We start from the raw sequence: 25,986 nt of genomic DNA on the forward strand, positions 1-25,986 counted from the left end.
TTAATTTTCTTTCAAGAGAGCCTAGCGCAGCACTGAATTCACTTAAGTGCTTAATAATTCTTTCTGCTGATGATCATTCATTCAACAAACATTATTAAGTACCTGCATTAGGAGTGAGGGATAGGGGGTGGGGAGAGATATAAAGATGAATAGAACATCATTCTTGTCAAATAGTATCTCATAGCACCTGAACCTCCACGTGAAGGATGGGGGACCATTGTTTGTTCTTGGTTGTTTTTCAGGTTCTTCTTCTCTCAATCCCAGAGGGACCCTCTAAGTTAGGGTCTCATCTTCCACACAGACACCCATGCACACTAAGATTGGGTTGAGAAACTGTCATCTTCAGAGGCATTTGAAAGGAAGCAAGGGGAAGAAATGCAGCAATCTGGGTTCCCTGACCTGAGACCATTTTTCTAACACCTCCCTCCCCCTCCCCTTACAAGTTGGACAGAACAGACTACAGGCTCTGACGTCTGGGCTCCCAGTTCATAGCATAAACAGCTCCTAGGAAATTTGGGCTTTGTCCCAGAGCTGTTGCCATCAGTCTATTAACACACATGCACTCAGAGCATAGTCATGCTGGCTAGACACATCACTTTCTTTACAGGAGCAGAGTGGCTAAAGTCTGAGATCTAAATTAATCGAAATGATACCCTCTCTGACCCAGATCCTTAGTTGGTGCCCCATCTATTGGGTCACACAGCTGTGTCCCCTGCCCCGGGATCAAATGAGATATTTGTAAAGCACAGAGCCAGGCACATGATGTTGTTCAGTCATTCAGTCCAGTCATTCAGTCGTGTCCAACTCTACATGACCCCATAGACTTTGTCTAAGGTACTTTCTTGGCAAAGATACTAGAGTGGTTTGCCATTTCCCTCTCCAGTGTGTGCCCATTTTACAGATGAGGAACTGAGGCAAATAGGGGTTAAGTGACTTGCTTAGGGTCACACAGCTAACAAGTGGTTGAGGCCCAATTTGAACTTAGATCTTCCTAACACCAGGCTTGGCACATAGTAAGCTCTTAATAAAGGCTTGTTCCCATCCCCTTTAGTCCCATTTTTTTTCCAAATCGGGTGAGAGAAGGTTGCGAAGGTGACTGTCAATATATAGTTCAGTTCCAAAAACTTGCATTAAGTCCCCACTGTATTTAATGAAATTTGTCAGGAGCCAAGAGGGATATAAAGTTTAGATAAAACATGTAGTACCTATATATTCTTGGAGCTTTATAGTCATATAAGGGGATAAGAAACTCACAGAAAATTATAATAAATAATAATAATAATAATTGATATATAGAGTTGTGAAACAAGGTGCTATGTGAGGTTTGAGGGAGAAGATCAGGACTCTCAGGATATCAAGGAAGACATTAAAGGAAATAGCACCTGAGCTAGGCCTTGAAGGGTGTCATCTATCTACTAACCCAACAAGAAGAAGGAAGGAAGACACTGTGCAAGCAAAGACACAGAAGTAGAAAAGCCCATGTTAGGATCAGGAGACAATGAGTAATGCATTTTAGCTAGAGCATCAAGTGCAAGAAGGGAAGGAGTCTGAAACAAATTTGAAAAGTTAGGGTCTCACCAATCTTGGCAAGGCATTGAATGGCAGAGAGAGGAGAAGTTTGAACCTTACTTGATAAGCCAGAAGAAAACTTTTTCAAGAAAAGTTCTATGAGATCAATGCATAGGAATGACAAGTTTGGAAACTGTATAAAGAAGAAGGGAAGGGAAGCGGGGCGCGGGGGGGGGGGGGGGAGACGATAGAAATAGGAAGACCTGTTAGGAAGCGACCTTAATATTCACGAGGAAAGTGGTAATAACAGTGTGTTCTAGACAGAGATGAGAGAATAACATAAAGATTTCAATCTGTAAAAATATTTTTAACTAGTTTAGGCCTAATTTGGGGGGACTAATCTGACTGGGGGGGCCTAATCTTACTGGAGGACTAATCTGGGAACTTTTGACTAGCTGGCTATCTGTGGATGTTTGACTACTATTAATTTAATATGGGCCGTTTAAAAACTTCTCCACACTGCTCCCAAATTGATAAGCAAATGATTAAGAAGCCTCTTAATTAAATAACCAAAGCAGAATTTATTTATAAAAATCAATGTAAACGATAAGGGTTAAGAAATGCAAATTGTACAACCTGTCTGCTTTTAATATAATAAGGGCCTTTGCCACCTCTTGCCTTAGGGTATGCTCCAGCTTTCTCTAACTTTCACTCTTTTTCTCCTTCGCTCCAGTTTCCCTGCTTCACTTTCACTTCTAACTCCAAGCCCCTTTCACTTTGTCAACCCCCTTACAGTCTAACTTTCCTCTCTGTACTGCCGCACTGAACCCCTGTGTTTCTCTCTCACAGACCTCTCCTTCCATTCTCCTGGTGCTCTGGCATCCACCAGCCTCCCCTTCACTGTCTCACTAGCTCCCCTGTATATATGTTCCTTCTCTCCCCTCAAACCTAGGGCTCTCTGAGCCCCTGCACACACCAAGCTAATCCACTGGCCACACTGGAGCTGTGCCCAATGGGTCTCAAGGGGCCTGTGCCCCCTGCTGCGTGCCTGGGACCTCCACACGGACTATGCTAGGGCCTGGCAGGACAAGCCTGGGATTTCCAGGGCAGCTCCCCTCAGGGTGTAGGGAGCTGGGGATTCTTTTTTTTCTCCCCAGCCGTCTGACCTGGTGTCCTGAAAAGCCCACTGGGCTTTCTTGGCTCATCTGAAATGGAGGGGAGGGGTACAACCTCCTCACACAGAAAAAAACCCTGAGGGCCTAAGGCTTTTTAATCTCAGCCCAAAGGCAGGGTCCCCAAATCAAAATAAATTTCCACAAATCATGAAAAACTGCATAAATGGAGGTCCTAGAAAACTCATACTAGAGCTATCTCATCAGAATCATGGAAGTTGGAATTTGGGTCATACCTGTCTTTCCCAAGGTCACATGGCTAGTGAGAAGCAGAGCCAGGACCAGTTGGAAACCCCCAGTATGATGTACCATATTGCACTGCAGTTTAATGTTACCCTTAAGAGAAAAGGACAATTGACAAAGGGTTGTCGTTGCCACTAAGCCCTTTTGAGGCTCATTTTCCTTGTCTCACTGGGTTCTCAAGTTTGGGGAGTGACTTCAGATTAATTATGGCCTACTCATTAAAGTCACACATGACCCATTATGGATCAGGGGCATCGTGTTGGCTCAAGGATCAATTGTGCAGAAATGGGATCTCAGAAATATCAACTGATTCCCAAGGAGGCCACAGAGTAGAGAGTGAGTCACTGCATTTTTTCCTGAAATGTTTAGATTACCAAAGATATGAGCATCCCAGCCATCTTATATTTTTCTGGAGTCTTCTGGATCTGTTGACAAGCAAGGCAACTCAAGTCCATTATTGTTTTTCTACTGCGAAGCAGGATAGAGGGCCAGGCAGTTCCAGCGTACAGCTAACAGAATAGCATTGCCATCCTGTCCTTCCTCTTGCCATCGTCCTAAGAAAAGTCTCCTAGAATCAAACACTCTAAATAAATAAGCCATATGCATAAGGCATTTAGAGGTCAGAACTGATGACTTATAAGGTCCCTTCCAGCTCTAAAATTCTATGAAACCATGAATAGCTCAGTCCCACTCCAGTTAAGCCATTCTCACTGACCTGAGCACATCATGCTGAATTTCCCACCTCTGCCTTTGCTTATGCTTGTTGTGCTACACCCTACCCATCCCATATCTCTGATTAGTCTATGGATTGATTGGTAGCAAACCTACCACTTTCAGAGCTAGTTCGGGCAACCCCTACCTTACATGTGAGGATCTCTTAGTTGGTTCTTAATTAAAGGGCTACATATGTTTCCTGATTCTTGGCTGTTCTCTGCTCAAGCATCTCATCATGGCTAGAGCCACACAGATCAAGAATTCAGTGAACTAAAAACCCCTGATGGGTATAATATAGGATACTGTGTAGATTCCCTGCCCTTGAGGAGCTTATAGTCTAGTTGAGAAGATGATACAGACATACTCCCATTAAAAAGGAAGAAAAAAACCCTAAAACTACAAAATAGTAAATATGTGCCAATGAATAATATACTTAACAAGTGCTTTAGGAGGTCAGGAGAGAAAACAATCCTGTGGCTTAGGAGGAGAAGCTGGGGCTGAAATTCTCTAAACTTGGGTTGTCATTCCAGTATTCCCACAAAATCACTGTGGAATCTTAGGCAAATGAACCCTAAACCCTAAGTATAACCACTTAATTTCATCTCCAAAGCTCTCCTCATGGTATAAAGCAGCTTCTTCTCAAACCTGGTCATCCTCTGTAGCCAATGTTTGTTTATTCTACAACCAATTACCAAAATTGGGAGTTCTGTAGACCTTTGATTTCTTTGCCCGCTCCCCACTCTGCCATTCTATCCCGCCATCTTGGTTATTTCACTTGATGTTGGCATCTTCATCAGAAAGAGGCAAAAAGAGACCTAAAGCTACATGTATTCAAACTCCAGCTAGAATCATCTCTTAGTTGTCATTTCTACCTTCTCCTCCCAAACACACACACACACACACACACACTCTCACACACACTGCCATAATCATTCCTGACCCCATTTATTAGTTCATGTTCTTTCCCTTTTCTCTGCCTGCCAATATCCTGGCCATCCTTAAAGGACCACCTCAAGTCCTATTACCTCTAAGAAACCATTATTGAAACACCAGTTACTAGTGATACCTCCCCTCCTGCACCATCCGAAACATGTATAGTGTGACCACCTAACTATTTTAACACTTCATAGAAACATAGATTGAGAGCTTAAAGGAATCTCAAAGGTAAAGAGGGTACCCAACCCCTCTCATTCTACAATTGAAGAAACTGAAGCCTGGAGAATTTAGGTGACTTACACAAGATTATTCAGAGTGTAAGTATTCATCCGCCTACCCCTCATACCTATTACTTACCTATAATTGTTCAGTGCCCTCACCCTCTTTTTTCTCTTCCTTGACTTGCGTCATCTTTTTCCTGACTCCCAATCTCCTGAAAAAGGTTAGATTTCCCCTATGCTTTTGCATATCTTTTTTCATCTGTTTCTTCATCAGCATACTTCTTCCATTCTTTCAAATAACATTTCGGGGCAGCTAGGTGGCACAGTGGATAAAGCATTGGCCTTGGATTCAGGAGGATCTGAGTTCAAATCCAGCCTCAGACACTTGCCACTTAACTAGCTGTGTGACCTTGGGCAAGTCACTTAACAAAATAAATAGATAGATAGATAGATAGATAGATAGATAGATAGATAAACAAGCAAGCAAATAAATAAGTAAATAAACAGTGAGTTCAAATAACATTTCATTGTCCATGATTAACCTGGAGGGTAAATAAATAGTTTGGGGCAATAACAATGGCTAATATCTGTATGGTATGTGTTAGACCTATTCTGCTTGGCTGCTTCAGAGAACAGAGCCAGTACCAGTAGGTAGATGGTAAGGGAAGCATATTGGGCCCCAAATCTGGACAAACTTTCCTAGCAGAACCATCACACAAAGGAATAGACTGCTTTGGTAAGTAGGGAGCTTTCTGTCATTGGAGGTATTCTAGTGGACATTACATGGTCATTTTGTTGGAAATGCTCCCACCCTGTTTCCTGCTGGGCTGGATGAGATGATCTTTGAGGTCCCTTCCTCACGATTCCGTGACTCTTCCAGCTACATATAGCTCTTTCTTCAGACTGGAGATCAACTTATTTCTTGTTGTCTACATGGTTCTTGATTGTTCCTTGGAACTTTCAGAAATATATGGAAATGTATTTTTCTCTTTTTTTTTTCTTTTTAGTGAGGCAATTGGGGTTAAGTGACTTGCCCAAGGTCACACAGCTAGTAAGTGTTAAGTGTCTGAGGCCGGATTTGAACTCAGGTACTCCTGACTCCAGGGCCGGTGCTCTATCCACTGCGCCACCTAGCTGCCCCTGTATTTTTCTCTTGATATTTTTAATGTATCTATATCTTGTCTCCAAAACTAAACTATAAACTCCATGAAGGCAGGGATTATGTTATATATGATTTTGTTTTCCTCTAACACAGTGCTGGATATATAAAGTTGGTGCTAAATAAATGCCTGTTTGAAATAGACTTGAGTATCATTCCATTTTGTCTATTGTTAATAATTCTGGTTAAAGGAAAAGATTTAATTAATAAGGATAATGAAACTATTAACTTTGTGTATCTTTTAAATTTTATGCCTCTTCAAGTTGCCTGGCCCTCTTTTCTGGGCCTCAAATTTACCCTGGACATTTGCAAGTGGTCTGTCTGTAACTATATACTGATCATTCTTGCTTGCTTGCTTGCTTTTCCTTCCTTCCTTCCTTCCTTCCTTCCTTCCTTCCTTCCTTCCTTCCTTCCTTCCTTCCTTCCTTCCTTCTTGGAGGAAATTGGGGTCAAATGACTTTCTGAGGGTCATAAAGCTAGTATCTGAGTCCTCCTGGCTCCACAGTTGGTACTCTATCCACTGTGCCACCTCACTGCCCCTGAGGCTGATTTCAAAACAAATTATTACCATTCCTTTCCAGGCTCCACTCCCGACTCTCTGAGCTTTCTCTACCTGCCCTGCAGTTCTCATCTTCCCCAACCTTTTTCAACTTGTGTTATCGTTTTTTCTTAGGAAATATACTCCTTGAGAGCAAGGATTGACTTTTTGAGTTGTATTTGTATTCCCAGTGCTTAACCCAGAGTAAGAGCAGCTAGGTGATGCAGTGGATAGAGTGTCAGGCCTGGAGTCAAGAAAACTCATTTTTGTGAGTTCAAATCTGGCTTCACAACTACTAGCTGTGCAACCCTGTGTACGTCACTTGACTTTACCTCAGTTTCCTCATCTGTAAAATGAGATGGAGAAAGAAATGGATTTTTCTGACTCCAGGCCTTGGATACCTAGCAGTCACAACCACTTACTGGAGATGCTATAAAAATAGCTACTATTTAAGCAGCACTTTAAGGGATGCAAGGAACTTTAAAAGCTACTTTTTGTCATTTGATCCTTATAACAACCCTATAAGATAGGTGCTGTCATTATCTCTATTTTACAGAAAAGGAAATTGAGTCTTAGAGAGTTTAAGTGACTTGCTCAGGGGTAAATAAATAGCTGTAATGAGATTCAGACTCCAATTTTTCTGATTTCCAAGTCCCACCCTCTATAGACTACAACACAGTCTGATTTGGGGTTAGGATGTTGGACTAGATGACCTCAGTTCTGAGATTCTGTGATTTTGTGATTCTAGGCCTAAAGCCAACAGACAACAGAATCCTTAGGCCAAGGAGGATTGAGACTAAGGAGCTCCATGAAAGAAAAGCATTTCTACAAAGTCTTCATTAGAAGAAAAATTAGCTAACTGTTTTCTTAATGACAACATTGGAGAGGAGGCAAGAGGAAGAGAAAAGGGCCCACTTCATTTTTTCCACATGGAGCTGTGTTGATGCAGAAACAAAATCCCCAACCCATCTATGATCTAGACTCAGACTCCCTCCCTCCCTCCTTCTTTCTACCCTTCCCCACCCCACCCCCCTCCCTTAGGTCTCCTGAATTGATGGCTTTTCTTACAGCCCTGTCAGAAGCCCAGAGGCAAGCAGCTTCAGGAAGTCTGGTCTCTGGTTCTGCTGTCTGTGGCAGGCCCCATCCCTGGGATCCTAACTACAGCCAGGGTGGTGCCATGAACTCGCTCCATTCCAGGCCACCCCATTTAAAAATGGGTCATCTGGGAAGGGCCTGAGTCATCTATGAAATTCCAGGGCTTTAGAGTAACACAGACTGAGGTTAGGTGGCTTTAAATCACCATGTAATCATCAGCTTGTCATGCGAAAGCTCTTCTGTGGCTGGTGAGCGCTATTGGTTAGAGCCCTGGGCTAAGGAGGCCAAGATTCATGGGTTTGATTCTTGTGTGGGCCACTTAGTTCTGCTCTGTTCCATAGCCACAGATTGCACCCCATGTCCCAGCCAACTATCTCACAAACACAGAGTCACTGTCACAAGGGAAACCAGGAGATTGGGAATGGATCAGTACAAACACTCCCCCATTGCTGGAGAAGGAACTCATTGAACCATAGAGTCTGAAGGTCCAAAATCCCACCCCTTCAGGAATCTCCTTTCTAGCACCTCTGGTGGTTGACCATCTAGCCTTTACTTGAATACTTCTAGCAATGGGGGATTTATTATCTCATGAGGCAGCACAGTCTCGTTTTTTGACAGCTCTGCATTGTTATATTAAGAGAGGGAGTATGGCATATGGTGGACTCTAAGCCAGGAAGACCTGGGTTCAAGGACCACCTCTGACACAGGTTATGTGGCCCTAAGCAAGTCTCTTAACCCCTCAGTGCTCTAGGTCAGTGGCATCAAACTCAGATAAGGGAGGAAGAGGGAGACATTAAACTGTACATAATGATCCCTACAGGCCACATATTAACTTAGAAAACCACATGTATTTATGAATTTAAAAAAATACATCAACTAACTCATTAAAATCAGACAGGAACTATATTTTTATCTGATCAGGCTACACTCAGGAGTGTCATGGACACCTGTGCTTTAGGCTATAAATTAGAGGTAAGGTGTCAACCTACATTAGTAGAGGAGTTTTCTGGCCCAGGAATTCCCTCTTCCAATGAAACCATAGGTCCAATTCCCGGCCTTATCTTTATCCCTCTTTATATTGAGCTGTAAACCATCTCACTCCATTGAGGTCTAACTTCAGTCTATTGTTTGTGGTTCTTTCGGAAGCCACACAGAGTAAATCTACTTTCCTGTACATACAAAATCCTTTTAGATGTTTGAAGGCATCCATTATATTCTCTTTAAGACTTCTCAAAGTAAATGTCCTACCAATTAGTGCTAGTATCATCCTCTGCAGCAAATTATAGGAGGGTGCCACCTTCAGCAAAATATATATACATATATGTGTGTGTGTGTGTGTGTGTGTGTGTGTGTGTGTGTGCGCGTGCGTTTGTCTTTAGTAATTCCCATTTCCCCCTTTGTGACTCTCCCTTTCTTCCTTAGATACCCAGTCAAATAGAACTGCAATGTTATAGGCTTGGGAGATGGAGAAGAAAGTGGTACAATTAACAAAGAAATAAATATGAAAAATATTAATTGGGGCCAGGGGACGGGGCATGGTTAGTGGGAAAGATGGTGAGTTCAGTTTTGGATACAGTGAGTTTTATGAGTTTGCTGTCTAAGTTTCCATCTAGGTGGAAATATTTACCAAGCAGTTGGAAACATGGACGAGAGCTCTGAGGAGATAGGAATTTAGAGTTCAGAATCTTGGAAGATGAAAAGTTTCAAGAGATCTCAGGTGGGATCTTCCTGGTTGGTAGCTAAAAGCTAAGTGGAGGTCGAGGTCAAGGTCATAGAAGCTGAATAATTCAAGACAATAGGATGATATGATATTAGAAGCATCATGTATGTGGATATTGATGTTTCTGAGGATAATCATAGGATAAAGATTGCCAAATAAGATGTTCAGCCTAGTGCAAAAAAAAAAATCAAGGAAAGAACTGGAAGAGTTTGCAAATGACAGGGATAAGAATTAGGAGAGGGTGGTAAAGTAGAGTTGTTTAATGATAGTGGTAGAATAGGGTTTGAAAGTGGCATGGGAAACAAGGAATATGTTGGCTCCTCTTTCAGGGAGTAATGAAGAAAGGTGTGTGTGGTGGGGGGGAATCCAAAGGAATGAATGTCTAATGGTGAAATATCAGGTATCTTGATAGGATGCAAGCAAGATTGCGGGTGTATGACCCTTCCTGTCACCCCTCATCATGCCTACTTGCAAGGCCAACATCTTTATATATACTATGAAAGAGCTCATCTGTGTAGTCCAGTCATTGAGACCATCCATATGTCATAGCCTTCATGGATAGAAATTTTATATGAATCAAGGTACTTCACACCTGTATATCTTTCCCTGGGGTATTGGTTTTCAATGAATGACAAGTTTAGTTTGTTCAGTATTGAATTTAGATGATCACTGCTTAATGTTATGACTTAAACCAGTTATTGTTATCATTACTTACCCCATCTTCTGTCCCTAGGTTTCCCCTCCACTCCCATCACCATTGCATGTTTTATACTTAAAATATGTAGCCCATACATAAAGCTGTAATTTAGCAGGGAAAACTTTTTTTTATGAATACCTATAGCATACAAGGCTTACAAAGTAATAGTGATAACTCATATTTACTTACAATTACCTTGAGGTTTACAGAGTACTTTCCTCATAATAGCCCTGGGAAGCAGATATTCCACCTATTATCATCTTTGAGACTTCAAAGAATTTAAATGACTTGACCAGAGCCCACAGCTAGTAATGTCAGAACCAGGTATTCAAACCCAGGTTTCTCCTGACTTGAAGTCATTAGGCTTTTCACTAATGCCCTTATTGTGTGTGTGTGTGTGTGTGTGTAATAAGCCATGAATTAGAGACAGCTAGGTGGTGCCTAGTCAGGAAGACCTGAGTTCAAATATGACTGCAGATACTTGACTATGTGACCACAGGCAAGCCATCAAACCTCTCTTTACCTCAATTTCCTCATCTGTAAAATACTGTATAACAAAAGCACCTTCCCCAGGGGTGTTACGAGGATAAAATATTTGTAAAGTACTTTGTAAATCCTAAAGGATGAAATAAACGCTAGCTATTATGATTATGTAAGTCCTCAATGACTCTGAAGGTCCCTTCTAGTTATCTATCTATGATCCTATGATCGCTTTGTAGCAAAAATAACTGGCCTTGGGGGGAAGCTAGGTGGCACAGTGGATAAAGCAGCAGCCCTGGATTCAGGAGGACCTGAGTTCAAATTCGACATCAGACACTTGATACTTATTAGCTGTGTGACCCTGGGCAAGTCACTTAACAGTCATTGCCCCACTACATAAATAAATAAACAAACAAACAAACAAATGGAAATAACTGGCCTTTCACTGACAAGTTTTGTGACACTGGATAGTACTGCCCCAGGTCTTCTCACGGGGGGGGGGGGGGGGGGGGGGGGGGCGGAGAGGAAGGGAGAGCTCTTGCTTCTCCTCCCAACCCTCTCCCTGCCCAATACATTGAGGTAGGCACTTTCTGACCATTTTCTTTTGTCTTCCTACAGGCCTCCTACTCTAAGTGGCAGCCCCGTTATTTCTGACATCTCCCTCATCCGGCTTTCACCACACCCTGCAGGTCCTGGAGAGTCTCCCTTCAATCCCCCTCACCCATACGTGAACCCTCATATGGAACACTACCTCCGCTCCATGCACAGCAGTCCTACCCTATCTATGATTTCAGCAGCGCGAGGCCTCAGCCCCGCTGAGGGTGAGTAATGGGCTAACACATTGGGGATTTGGGGTGCTGGCTGCAAACATAGAATCACACTAATCTCTTTTTTTTCCCAGGGCTATGGGGGTTAAGTGACTTGCCCAGGGTCACACAGCTAGTAAATGTCAAGTGTCTGCGGCTGGATTTGAACTCAGGTACTCCTGAATCCAGGGCTGGTGCTTTATCCACTGCACCACCTAGCTGCCCCCTACACTAATCTCTTTCTGGGGCAGAACATTATTCACTGAAGAACTTTTTTTCTTTTTAAGTGACAGTAAACAGTTTGCTCCCTAATTCACAATCCATGGTCAGTTTAGACATAGATAGGACCTAGGTTGACTTTTCTTCTGGCCATGAAGAAAGGGCATTTTAGGAGGCAGCTAGGTGGCACAGTGGATAAAGCACTGGCCCTGGATTTGGGAGGACCTGAGTTCATATCCAGTCTTAGACACTTGACACTTAACTAGCTGTATGACCCTGGGAAAGTCATTTAACCCTCATTGCCCTGTAGAAAGAAAGAAAGAAAGAAAGAAAGAAAGAAAGAAAGAAAGAAAGAAAGAAAGAAAGAAAGAAGAAAGAAAGAAAGAAAGAAAGAAAGAAAGAAAGAAAGAAAGAAAGAAAGGAAGGAAGGAAGGAAGGAAGGAAGGAAGGAAGGAAGGAAGGAAGGAAGGAAGGAAGGAAGGAAGGAAGGAAGGAAGGGCATTTTAAATAAATCAGATTTGTAGCTTGAAAGAGCCTCGTAGGTTCTCTAATTCAACGTCTTTATTTTATAGCTATAGAAACTGTAATCCTGAGATTTTAATTGATTTGCCCAAGGTCAAGCAAGAGCTAGGATTAGTATATAGTAGACATTTAATAATTTTTATTGATTGATTAATTAATTCAATGGGATTCCATCCAAGGTCCTCTGACTCCAAAACATAATGCATTTTCTGGTGCATATTTGTTGTCTATTGCATCCCCTCAAGTCACTTCTCCTTTCTCTGCCTGACTCCCAGAAGAAGCTTTCTATAATGGTTACCCCAACCTTCTCTGTTCTCACTCTATTCTTAACCTTTTCCAATGTGTTATCCAACATCATCATCAACTAAACCAAAGCTTCTTAAACTGTGGGTCGCCACCCCATATGGGGTCATATAACTGAATGTGGGGGTTGCAAAAAAATTGGCAACAGTAAAAAATTATGTATACCTATTTTATATATTTGGGAACATGTAAAAATTTCTCTGGCAAAAAGGGGTTGGGAATGGAAAAAGTTAAAGAAGCCCTGAACTGAACTACTTTCACCACTGATCTCTTTAGTGTTAAATCCAATGGTTCCCCACCTCCTCAGGCTTTATTCTTCTTGACCTTTATAGCATTTGACAATGCTGACGAGCCCCTTCTCTTGTATATTCTCTTTCCCCTGACTTTTCATGACGCTGCTGTCTCCTGGATCCTCTTAACTGCCTTAGTCCCTCCTTCTCAGTCTCCTTTGATGGATCTTCATCCACATCTCTCCCCTGTGCAAGGTTATAGCCCAAGGCTCTCTTCTGAGTCCTCTTCTTTGCTCTCTTTTCGGTGCTTTCTAGACTAACTAGATTATTATTTATAGAAGTAGTGTCCTAATCTGGGAGTGCCTTGCATCACTGAAAGCACAAGCCCCCATTCTTGTCTTCATCCCTGTCTAGACATAGCTAGCTACTGCCTATATCCAGTCAGTAGCTAAACCTTTCAATTCTGTCCCCACAACATTTCTCACAACCATCCCTTTCATTCTACTCCTACAGTGCCACTACTTTCATTCATGCCTTCCTTGCCCCTCACCTAGACTTTTACAGTCGCTTCTTATTTGGTCTTCTTGTCTCCATCTTCCCCCTCTCCAACCCATCCTTCACACACAGGTGCCAAATGGATATTCTCAAAGCACATGTCTGATCATAGCACTGTCCTACTCGAGAAGCTGCAGTAGCTCCCTATTGTCTCTAGGAGGAAACACAAAGTCCTTTCAAAAATCTGACCCTATCCTACTTTTCCAGGTTGCTTACACATTACTTCCCTTTCTCTTCCAATCAAAGTGGCCTATGTCTGTTTCCTACATACAACCTGCCATCCCCCATCTCTGTGGAATGTTGCCCCTCCTTGCCTCTCTCTTAAAATTCATTTCTTCCTTTAAGATTTACCTCAAGGGGGGCGGCTAGGTGGCGCAGTGGATAAAGCACCGGCCCTGGATTCAGGAGTACCTGAGTTCAAATCCGGCCTCAGACACTTGACACTTACTAGCTGTGTGACCCTGGGCAAGTCACTTAACCCCCATTGACCCGAAAACAAACAAAAAAAAAAGATTTACCTCAAGGGCCATTTTCCACACCAGGCCTTTCCTGTCCCCGCATCCCCACCCAGTGGTTAATTCTGTGCCTCCTATGTCTTTGCATTTACCTTCCAGTACTATGTTAAATGCTCTTACATCTTCCAACCCCTTGACACTGACCCCCTTGCAGTTCCTTAGACAGTCATCTCATGACTTCAGACATTCCCACTGTCTGTCTCCCACTCCTAGAATTCTGTCCCTTTTTACTTTCACCTCCTGGTTCCCAAAATTCCTTCAAGACTCACCTCAAATCCTACCTTCTACAGGAGGTCTTTCCTAGTGATCCTTCACTGATGGTCCCTTTCCTGTGAGACGGCCTTCCGCTTTCTCTGGCCACATCTTGTGTGTGCGTGGTTGGTTCTTTGCTTGTTGTCCTCCATTGAATAGAAGTTCCCTGAGGACAAAGATGATGTTTTTGCCCTTCTTTGTATCTCTGCTGTTTAGCACAACTCTTGGTGCATAGCGTCTGTTTAATAAGTACTTTTTGGTGATGATGTTATTAATTATCAGGAGGAGGAGAAGGTGGAGGACAATGATAAATCTAGTGTTAGACGTGTCCTGGGATAGTAAGGAGACAAGCTTTCTTGGAGCAGGGAGTTGGTTAGGGGAGTAATGGAAGAAAAGGTTAGAATGGTAGGTTGGGCCCTTACATGTTGGCTCCATATTTTTTACATGAATTCTGTCATCTTGCCCTGATAAATGGGGCTTTGCCCTTTTCTCCTAATCCCTGGTTAGCCAGGGACTGTAGAATCTCAGGAAAGCAGGATTGAAAAACTTCAGCTGTGGAGAAAGAGGCCATAATGAGTTTTGGCAGGCAAAGGGTTTTATCTGGCCAAGGAACTTAACGAGCGCTCAGCATTAGGTCTCTGCTTGAATTTTCAGACATAGCTATCGTTGACCAGGCTACAATCGTCTGGCTTGCGTGGCGCCTTCTTTTTCTTTTTCTTTTTTCTTTAAAAACCAAATCAGCTGGGATGTCGATGCTGACAGCCCTCTAGCTCCCAGTTTCTACAAGGAGTCCTGGTTTGCTGAGGGTGGGGAGAACAGGGAGCGAATGAGAGACTGTTTACGAATTTGAGGAAATGGAGGAATGTAGAGGCCCAGGCCTGGTCTCCTTTATCGACAGAAACACACCCCATACGGAACGTCAGCACAGCACTGAATTGGATGCTTGAAAGGGGGAGGAAGGTACTGGGGGAGTTCAAGGGGAAGCAGAGTATGAGAAGAGAGGAACGGAATAGAGACTACTGTGTTTCTATGGACCTTTTTTTCCTTACTCAAAAGCAAAAAATAAGATTGGTGTCAGATTTTGATTGATTTTCTCTCTCCCCTCCTTTTTCCCTTCTCCCAGTGGCCCACGAGCACCTTAAAGAGAGAAGCCTCTTTGGCCTTCCCCCTCCAGGGGCAAACCCTTCAGATTATTATCATCAAATGACACTCATGGCGAGCCACCCAGGCCCTTATGGGGACCTCTTGATGCAAGGCGGAGGAGCTACGGGTGCCCCCCACCTCCATGACTACCTCAACCCAGTGGATGGTAAGTACTGAGTCCAGGACAATGTCCTGGATAGGGGGAAGGTGGCAAGGAAGTCTTATTTTAATGGTTATGCCTCAAAAGGGACTGAAGCATGATTATCATTATTGATTTAAATGTCATAATCACTATTATTTGTTGATTTTTTTAAAAGTCTCATCCCTTTTTCTAACTAGAACTTGTAGATGGTTCTGAGATAAACTTACTTGGTGATCCATGGCATTCCTATGAAGTTGGAGCCTGCTTATGTCCATTTTCAAGAAGAAAACTTAAGATGCAGAGAATTATCTGTGCTGGGAAACTAATCCTGGTGTTTACAGTGTTTGGCTAAATTTGGCCCCCTTTGCCCAGCTCAACTCAGAGAGGGTGGTCTTTAGGGACCCTCCCACAGATGTTAATGATAGTTCGGTTTAGCCCTGGAGACCCACTTGTTGATGAAAAGAGCCACTTGAGTGACTTCTTGAATCTAAGTCACAGGATGCTAGAGTTGGACAGTCCCTCTGGAGATCATCCAGTCCAGCCCCCTGCTTCCAGGCAGGGGAATGTCTAAACCATCCAGGAAAGAGTTATTGGCCTCATGTAGACCTTGGCTAGAGGCCTGCAGAGCCTCAGTTGTTGAGTACTTGATTAGTTAAGCCTGGTTGCCTTCCCAGCATTATTGTGCCATGTCTATCAGCTGGGGAATGAGCCTTAGGAGAGTTTGGAGTTCTTCTGGAAATCCCTTCATCCTGACTATTCTGTGCTGATTCAGAGACTCTACATTCCCAGTTGATTTCTATGGACCCATTGCACAATTGGACATTAGAGATGTCCAATAAGAGATGTCCTTTAAGAATCATTTGGTGGTGACTCTACCCCCAAGCTAGCAAAGGGACCTTGGGTGAATCACTTAACATCTCTTACTTCATTGTTCTCATCTGTAAAATATGGAGGTGGGATTAGGTGATGTACAAGTAAAGAAACAAACACAAAGAATTTTAAGTGACTCGCACAAATTTTTCAGCTAGAGATGAGAACTTAGTCTTTTTGCCTTATTCTTCTGTCCCCAAACATAATTGTGTGGAGGGGAATCTGGGCCAGTTGTGACTGGTTATTCCTTAAAACAGCTTTGTGTGCCTTTAGTTCCCTCTGTGGATTTCCTTAGAAGGAAAAAAAAAAGAGAGAGATTTTTCCCCGTTGCTGTTAAGAGAACCAATAGATCAGCCAATGAGGAGATGTAAACATCAAGGCTATTAATAAATTGCGTAATCCCCTTGTAAACAATCCATAAAAGGCAACTCCTACTGAATGTCTACTAATTGGATCAGGCTCAGTACCTCAAGTTAGATCTCAGAGTGGGGAAGAGAGCAGAAAGCACTGTCCACATCTGATGCTTCCATTTTCATCGCCCAGTCACTGTTCTATCACATGGATTAAGGGCTCAGGACATTCTTTCCATTTCACAGATGAAGAAAATAAGGCCCCAGGCAGGCCTTCTTTTGGTCACACAATACAGGATTGAATCCTGGTCATTTCTGATATCCAGGCCAGGGCTTAGATCTCACTTCACCTTTTGTTGTCATTGTGGAGTTGTTTTTTAAGGGGATGCAGGGAATACACTCATGAAACAAAAGCAGCAAGAAATATTTGACCTTGTAAATGTGGGAGCATTCTCAGAAATTCTTCAGATTTCTTATTTCTGTAAGGAGAGAATTTGTGAGATAACTTGCATTGTTTAGTGCCCAATAGTAATAGCTGACTTATGCATGATGCTTTACATGCATTATTTCATTTGAACCTCACAACCATGTGAGGTAGAAAATACAAGTATTACCATACCTATTTTGCTACTGAGAAAAACTGAAACTTCCAGAGATAAAGCTACTTACCCACTGTCATGTGACTAATAAGTGGCAAAGGTGGGACTTGAACTTGGGTCCTCTGACTTAAAATCTGCATCATCACAGCCACCTCCCTTCAGTGTTGTTGTTGTTGAGTGATTTCAGTTGTGTCCGATTCTTCATGACCCCCATTTGGGGTTTTCTTGGCAAAGATACTGGTGTAGTTTGCTATTTCCTTCTCCAGCTCATTTTACAGAGGAGGAAACTGAGGCAAATGGGGTTAAGTGACTTGCCCAGGGTCACACAGCTAACAAGTGTCTGGATCAGACTTGAACTCAGGTTCTCCTAACTTCAAGGCCAGCACTTTATCCACTGTGTCACTTACCTGCCCCCAAAACCTCAAACTGCTGTCCACCTCTTCTTTTTTCAATTATGATGACAAAACCATGCTCAACTTCCCATATGTAAGAATTATAGAGAAGGAAAAGGAAAGCTTTGTAATCAGAATAGCTGTGGTTATGGCAGATTTCTTACTCTGTATTTGGTGAAGCATCTGCTGTTGTTTGTCCTCTGCTCCTGAGAGGTGAACAGAAGTAACTTAGGATGCTAACCATTCGAGAAAGAAGTAGTCAGCTCTGACAGCTGGTGGTCCAATGATACCAAACTCAAATAGAAATGGATCCCTGTAGGTAGCACATTGTCGTAGAAAACAACAAATTAACATTATCTATGTTGTATTGTATTTTTATTTATTTTGATAAGCCTTTCTCAATTTTAATCTTCCTTGTCTACACTCATAAGCTTTGCTGGTGGCTGATGCTGAGCCTTCAAACTATACAGCATGACAGTATGAGCTGATCTAAAGAGAAACAGAGGGACAAAAGAGGAAGTCATAGCTGGCTCTACATTCCATAAATTTTAGAGTTGAGAAATGAGGCTCCTCTTATGAACCTCCACCACTGAGTAATGAAGTTGGTGTTTCAAACACAAAATGTTTTGCTTTCTTCCTAGTGCACACTCTTCAGCACACCCTGCTCTGAAAATGAAACTTTTCATCCCCTTCTATCTAAAGACTTTGGGAGGGTGACATCACTAGTGGTAAGATTAGGAAAACGGTTCATCAAAGCAGAGCAAGGGGAGGAAGCTGCCTGTAGCCCTGAGACCCAGTCAGCCTCCCTGAAGCAGGAAAAACCAAGGTCAATGCAAAATGCACTGACTTTTTCTCTATCAGATCTGACCCGTCATCAGACCCAGGAAGTTTGGCTACCCTTGTTCCCGGCCTGGCACCGAAGCCGGAGCGGATGTTGGGACTGGCAGTGAAACAAATCTCGAAGGGGAATCTTGGCTTCCTCCATACCATGCACGTGTTTCTGAGCAAAGGCCAGGTCAACAGCCAGAGGCTGTGGCAGGAGGTCCTGACCCAGGGATTTATAGGCTGTCAAGCGTTGCATGATCCCTTTGTGGTAGCCTGACTGTTCTACTCACTGACCAACCCTGCACTTGCCTTCTCTGTTCCTCTATCCATGCCTTTGCTCACATGTCCTTCTCTGAACCTGGAATGCCTTCTCCCCCTAGCTTTCACTGCTAGCCTCTTTTCTGATTTTTTCATAGTTTGTAGCATTGTACACTGTCTTATAATGCCGTCTGATTATCAATCAATCATTCTACAAGTGCTTATTATAGAGGCTCTTGGGACTGTCTGGAGAAACCCATGAACTCCTCCTTAGAATAATGTTCCTCAGGAGCAGCTAAGTGGCTCAGTGGATAGAGCACCAGCCCTGGATTCAGGAGGACTTGAGTTCAAATCTGGCCTCAGACACTTGACACTTACTAGCTGTGTGACCTTGGGCAAGTCACTTAACCCTCATTGCCCCACCAAAAAAAACCCAAACAAAATTAGAATAACGTTCCTCAACATATAAAATAAAATGCCAAAAGGAAATAGGATGATTGAAATATTACAAAAACAAGTTCATGGATCCCAAGTTAAAAATCTATGGGTTATTAAGTGCTTCCTATATACCAGGCACCCTGCTTAGTGCTGAAGCCCCTCCCTTCAGGAAGCTTACTTTCCAATGGGGGAGGCACCAGTGCATACAGATAGGTACATACAAAATACCCACAGAGAAGGTGAAAAATAAACTTAGAAGAGAAAACTGTAGCAGCTGGGAAGATTGGGGAAAGCCTCCCGAAGAAGGTGAGATGTAAGATCTATTCTCCCAACCACACTGTAAACAAAGGTCAAGGTCAGAATTATTTTTAATATTTTCTGGCATCCTTCACGTGTGGAACAGATTGCTGGGTATGCTGTATAAGCTCACTGAAGACATTCTGAATTGTATTTTTAAATGGTCATCCTGAACTCCTGCTATATCAAGAAGATGAGGACTTTGGGTCTCTCTTTACATCTGGTTACTGCTCTGTGATGAAGTGCAGACTGACAGTTCTGTAGATTGTTTTCCTCTGTCACATTTGTGAGTTTCATTTAATTCACACTCTGATGGAATTTCTATTTTACTGGGAAGTTCCACCATTTACATCAGTGACATTTGTTCATTCATTTAGCATAGTGAATTGATTGATTATTTCTTAGATGTATAGTAGTAGGCAGGGTACTCGGATACTAAGAGTGTTCCTTCTAACTGGGCCACAGGACAGGAGAGGTGACTTCCCACCTGACCAGAACCAGGACTCCATGATTCCTCTTCCTCCACCCCTCTGAACTCCTCTTGAAGTGTTTGTCCTTCCCCATTAGAATGTAAGCTTCTTGGGGGCAGAGACTGTCTTTTTTGCTTCTGTTGCTATCTCTAGCACTTAGCATAGTGCCTGGCACATAGTAAAAGCTTTTGTTGTTGTTCAGATGTTAGTTGTGTCTGACTCTTTTTGACCAAAATGGGGATATTTTGGGGGGAAGATATTGGATTGATTTGCTATTTCCTTCTCCAGTGGATTAAGGCTAAGAACTTAGTAAACAAATGCATTGTCTTTCATCAATTCATTCATTCATGATATACACAGTAAAATAGTAAAGTAATAGTGCAGGACAAGGTGAGTTATGTGGTGTAGAGAAAAGAACTATGAATTAGGAACCAGGGTCAGAGTTCTGATTCCAACTCTCCTGCCAATTGGCTTTATCCAATTAGAACAAGAGTGTAAGCTCCCTGAGAGCAGGAATTGGGTTTGTTTTTCTCTGTATTTGTATCCTCAGTACTTAGTACAGGGGCCAGCACAGAGTAGACATTTAAGAAATATTGATTATGAAACCTCAGGAAGGTCACTTCTCCCTGAATCTCATTTTCCTTATGAATAAAATAAATAATTTGGACTAAATGACCTCTAAGATCCTTTCCAGATCTGGATTCTGTAATTTGATTCCACAAACACTTGATTGCTAGCTATGTGCTAGGTACTGGGGATTCAGAGACAAAAAAAAATCAATTCCCCACTCCTAAGGAGCTTACACATTTTACTGGGGGATATGGGCATATAGTCTGATAAGTATAATTTCAGGAGGGAGGAGATAACGCTAACAATCAGGGAAATCAGAAAAGGCTTCAAGTAGGAGGTAGCATCTAAAGCTGAGCCTTGAAGGAAACTGGTGATTCTAATAGGAAGAAATGAGGCATGGGGGACAGACAACTTCTGCAATGGCATATGGTGATAGGAGATGAGATAATTAACAAATTAATAAATGGTTCTTGATTGTTTCACAGAATATTATTTATTCATGCATTCCAAAGTATAGGGACAATAAGTGCCAAAGGAATTTCTGGAAGGGAGAAAGACCTGGAGACCCAGGGTCCCCTGGGGAAGGAATTCCCCCTGAAAGAATCAGACTTGAGGTGAATGAAGCTTTATAATCACTAATCATAACACACAGTGTATGAGGAAATGAAGTGTTTAGTCTTGTTTTTTGTTTTATCTCAGGGATCCAATTATCAGAAAATATATTCTCTCATCCTCTCAGCAGGAACATGAACAGGACTGTCTTTTATATTTCTTTGTATTGCCAGCACTTAGCATGGCACCTAGCTCATAGTAGGCACTTGATAAGTTTTTATTGACTGATTGACAATAGCCAATCTCCTCCAGTTGTAGTAGCCCAAAACATGAACAACTCTCAAATGGGGAAGAGAGATGTGATACTATAATCCTGTTGGTTGGTTGTTGTCCTTCCTTCCCAAAGAGAACCAAAATGACATCACTATATTTAGAGTCAAGTTACAGTGTATCTGATGGTGGCTGATCAGATCAATGGGAGTTTGAAACGCTCTACCCCAGGTTGGGCACAAATTGTCCATGTGCACATTTGGGTTGAATTCTCTAAATTTGCCCATCTCACATTTCTTTTGAGCTACTTCAATTCTACTTTGCAATAATTGAAGGGGAAGGGAGATGTGATACTATAATCCCGTTATAGACCAGTTTTAAGAACTCTACCCACACCCCATATGTTTCACAGAAATAGTTAATGGTGTAGTTTAGAATGATGGGCAAACGATAAGGGGTTCAGGTTAGGCATCCATAAGTAGTTCTCAGGAGTCAAACACTAAAATAAGGCCACCAAAAAAGGGTGATGAGATAGATACATGATAGATAGAACTTGATCTGAAATGGTTTAAAATATAGTCCTCCAGCTCAAAGGCAGGGGCATGATGCTGACAAAACAGACCTTTCTGGTGCCTTCTAGCCTTGGAGTTCTGTAATATAAATCCATGTGCTTTTCCCCACAAACTATCTTATTATCAACAAGTTGAATTCTAGTTGCTTGGACAAGGACCTACTGAAAGTTTCCTTCCTAATTGATTTCACACACACAGTGGCTGCTTTTACTGTGGCTGGAGGATATTTTTCACAGATCAGCCAAAGAGATTTGTATTCAGGAGCCCCTCCCCTGATCCCTCAGGTTTGTTTTCCACTGGACTAGATTGTCTCTGATCTCAGGCTAAAGAATGAAAACTCCTTGATTTCCCCCAAAAGAAAATAAGAAAACTTATTAGCAAAGTTGCTCTTGTTTCTGATCCCGCCGGCACAGACAGTGATACAAATCACTCACAGGAGAGATTGGGTGTTGGCCAGGCTCAATCAAGCATTCATTTTCCTTAGCACTTAAACCCTGCACAAATTCCCCGAGAAATCAAATCCTTTGGTTGCTCTACTTGACACCGGAATTCATTAAAGAACCTCTTTCGGTTACCATTTGGTTTTTGTGGCTCCTCTGACAATGAGGGTCACAACTCAGTGAGACTTGTCTGGGGGCCAGGAAGGCTAATGAATCCTTCATCTTTCGAATCAGGAGTTGGTGTGCCAACAGAGGGATCCAGGGAATCCAAGATTCCAAAGATCAAAGTTTGGTTCAAGATTCAGAAAAGGAGTGAAAAGCCTTTATCTAATTGAGGACTGTGGCTCTAGGGAAAACTTAGGACTGCATGCAAAAAGTAATTGAACGTGGGAGCAGCTAGGTAGCGCAGTGGATAAAGCACCCGCCCTGGATTCAGGAAAACCTGAGTTCAAATCTGACCTCAGACACTTGACACTTACTAGTTGTGTGACCTTGGGCAAGTCACTTAACCTCTGTTGTCCCACCAAAAAAAAAAACGAAAGAAAGAAAAGTAATTGGACGTGTGTGTTTATAAATCAATGTTTGTGCATATATGTTGTTGCTCAGTTCAGTCACATCTGACTTTCCATGACCCTAAGGATCATGGCACGCCAGACCTTTCTCTCCTCCACTCTCTCTCGAAGTCTCTCCAAACTCATGTTCATCGCTTCCTTGACACTGTCTCTCCATCTCATCATCTGTCCTCCCCTTTGCCTTTTGCCTTCAATCTTTCCCAATATCAGGGGCTTTTCCATCGAGTCCCATCTTTGTCATTGTGTGTGTGTGTGTGTGTGTGTGTGTTCCCCCATGAAACAAATAACATGTTCAAATCACCTGCTCCTAAAATTTAGGACATAGAACATTAAACTTCATTTAATAAACACAATATTCTATACACACAGGAGATTAAAATGAGACACTTTACATCGTTGTTGTTGTTGTTCGTCCTTTGTTTTCAAAGAGATCCTTAAAGCGCTATGTAGGGGGACTCATTGGTATGATCATTTCAGCTCTATAATATCACAATACCAACATTGGTATAGTGTTTTCAGACTTGCCGTATGAAACCTCAGGATATAGATCGTATATTAATTCCATTTTGCAGATGGGGAAACTGAGGCTCAAAGAGGCCTTTCCTGATTCCCCAGTTATTAGCCCCAACACCAACACTTGACGACTGGGCAGTTCTCTTGACTATCTTCTCTGTTTACCTCTCAGCAGATGTGTATCCACCCCTCTCTAGAATGCAGGGCCCTTTTTTGTATTTCTATCTGCAGCTCTACCTGGCCCACAGTAGATACTTGAGCAATCCTTGGTGATTGATTGACTGATGGAAATGACTTCCTCAAGGTTACAGAGATAGTGACAGAGCCAGTGTTGAACCCAGGTCCTCTGATTCTAAATGCAGTGCTCCTTGCTATGGAGAGCATGCTGTGGCTTGAGCTTTGGTGAACTATGGAATCTGTGGCACATCACGCTGTTTGTGATGGGGCATCCCTGGAAGGTAGCTTGGTAAGAGATGATCCTAAATTTAGGATTGGAGGCCACCTAGTCCAACCCCTTCATTTTACAGATGAGGAAACTAAGACCCTGAGAATTAAAATGACTTGCCCTTGTTCTTACATAACCACATGTGTCAAAAATGCACATATGTCAAATGGATTTTTGTATGTAGCATTTGTGAGGAAAGGGAATAGTCGCCTCTCAATATGGATATAATAGTCACCATTCAAATTACACTCCTTGGGACCTGTTTGAGGACAAAGGTCTCAGTGCCCCTCTTTCCCCTCTAGCAAACAAGATCGCATGGTTCAAGTAGCCCTGAGCTGGTCTCCATGAGGTCCTCTTCTGGGCTGTGTCCATATAAGGGAAGATTGAAGAAATGTCCCTGTGTCACCTCCCCCATTGACTAAGAACCCAGAGAATAATTATGGAAATTAGGGTTAAGAATACTGTGTTCTGGTTAGCTAGTTTTTACACGCAGATTATAAGCCTTGAGTAATCAACCAGTGCCTTTGATACATCCTGCAAGACCTGAGCTCAGCTTGTCTTGACTATGGGCTCTTGTTTATCACATAATATAGATCCTGTGTTTCTTGAATAGAGAGGAGGCAAGAAGCAAAGTGGCCTCATGGATATAGATCTGACCTCAAAGCCAGGAATGATAACAACAACAACAACAATAAACTGAAATAAAGTATGCACCAGGCATTACGCCAAGCACTTTACAATTATTATTTCATTTTATCCTCACCACTCTTGAGAGGTAGATGCTATTATCCCCATTTTATAGATAATAATAATAATAATAAACATAGCATTGCCAGGTACTGCATTGTTATTTACAATTATTATCTCATTTGAGTCTCACAATAACCCTGAGAAGTAAATGCTGTTATTTTATCACTACTTTACTACTCTTATTAACTATTCCTATTTACTACTCCTACTATTACCACTAATAATAATATTTATATAGTGCATACTATGTGCCTGGCACTATACTAAGTGCTTTGATCCTCATAATAACCCTGGGAGTTAGGCGCTATTATTGCTCCCATTGTATAGATAACAACTAACATTTCTATAGCACATACTGTGCTAAGTACTTTACAATTATTATCCCATTTGATCCTCACAACAACCTGGGCGGTGGGTATTACTATTATCCCGTTTTACAGATGAGGAAAGGAGGCAAGCAGAAGTGAAGAGACTTGCCCAGGGTCACACAGCTAGCAAGTGTCTGAGATGATTTGAACTCAGTTCTTGATACCAAGCCCAGCACTCTGTCCACTGTGCCACCTATCTGCCGAGGAAGATCTGCATTCCAGTCCCGCCTCTGAGACATACTGGTTTTGTTATCCTGGGCAATTCACTTGACTTCTCAGAGCTCTGGGAAACTAAAACTACTGGTTCCAGGTGTTGGTTAACCTGTAGTACTGAATTGGGGGGAGGGGGGGTCCCTCATCTAGGAGTTCTCTGTTCCAGGGGAATCCAAGTTCTAGCCCCTATTTTCCTTGAAATAGTTTTAAAGGAGACTTAGTGTGGCCTCTCCTGGCTGAGACTGCGTTCTCTCTGGGTGGCATCAGCTCTTGCTAGTTCTCTACAAGACCCTGCAAACAAATAAATCATCATGATTTCAGAGAGAGCAATTCCGTATCTCTGCTGCAACATGAGCAATTCAGTACAGTCATCACATACTTAAGGAGACACTATCTAATCAGCCCTGGGGGGGAAACAGAGAAGTGGGAGGCAACTCTTCCCCAATGGAGGTTACTGTCCATGGGAAAATAAGAAATACATGTCCAAGGAAGCCAGTAGGAGAAGCAGAGGAAAGGGTGCTAGAGAGGGGAAGGAAACAAGCATTTTATTAAGCACCTACTATGTGCCAGGTGAAGAGCTTTATAGGTATTGTCTCACTTAATCTCCACGACAACCCTATTGAGGTCGGTGCTATTATTACCCCCATTTTGCAGCTGAGGTTGAGTGACTTTCCCGGGATCACACAGCTAGTAAGTGTCTGAGGCTAGATTTGACTCAGGTATTCCTGACTCCAGGCCCATCACCTCTCTCCATGGCACCATCTAGCCAGGAGTCAGGAAGATTTGATTCTCCCAGCTCTAAATTTGTGAACCTAAGAGATGAGAAATGTCTGCTGTTTTTATTTGCTAGGTGACAAAGGAGTGATACAAAGAGAGAGAATGAAGGTTGTAGAGGGGAAACAAGGGCTGGAAAAGCAGGAAGATCAGAGAGTACTCCTGGGCTAGAATGATTAGAATATGTTTCATGGAGGAGAGAGGACTTCATCAGGGCCTTGAAAAAGAATCTGGATGAACAGAGTGTGGAAATGGGAAAGGTGTTCCAAGCAGGGGA

The 25,986-nt window shown here is 42.5% G+C and overlaps 1 protein-coding gene across 1 annotated transcript in view; it reads left to right on the top strand.

Moving 5' to 3' along the window:
• Window positions 1-25,986, top strand: part of GLI2 (GLI family zinc finger 2) — a 320,135-nt gene that overhangs the window by 226,552 nt on the left and 67,597 nt on the right. The window contains exons 4-5 of the mRNA XM_043995795.1: window positions 11,103-11,305; window positions 15,010-15,195. Coding sequence (XP_043851730.1) covers window positions 11,103-11,305; window positions 15,010-15,195 — 389 coding nt within the window. The remainder of the gene's footprint in view (window positions 1-11,102; window positions 11,306-15,009; window positions 15,196-25,986) is intronic.

Source organism: Dromiciops gliroides, chromosome 3 (assembly GCF_019393635.1).
Source record: "Dromiciops gliroides isolate mDroGli1 chromosome 3, mDroGli1.pri, whole genome shotgun sequence".
NCBI classification, from domain to species: domain Eukaryota; kingdom Metazoa; phylum Chordata; class Mammalia; order Microbiotheria; family Microbiotheriidae; genus Dromiciops; species Dromiciops gliroides.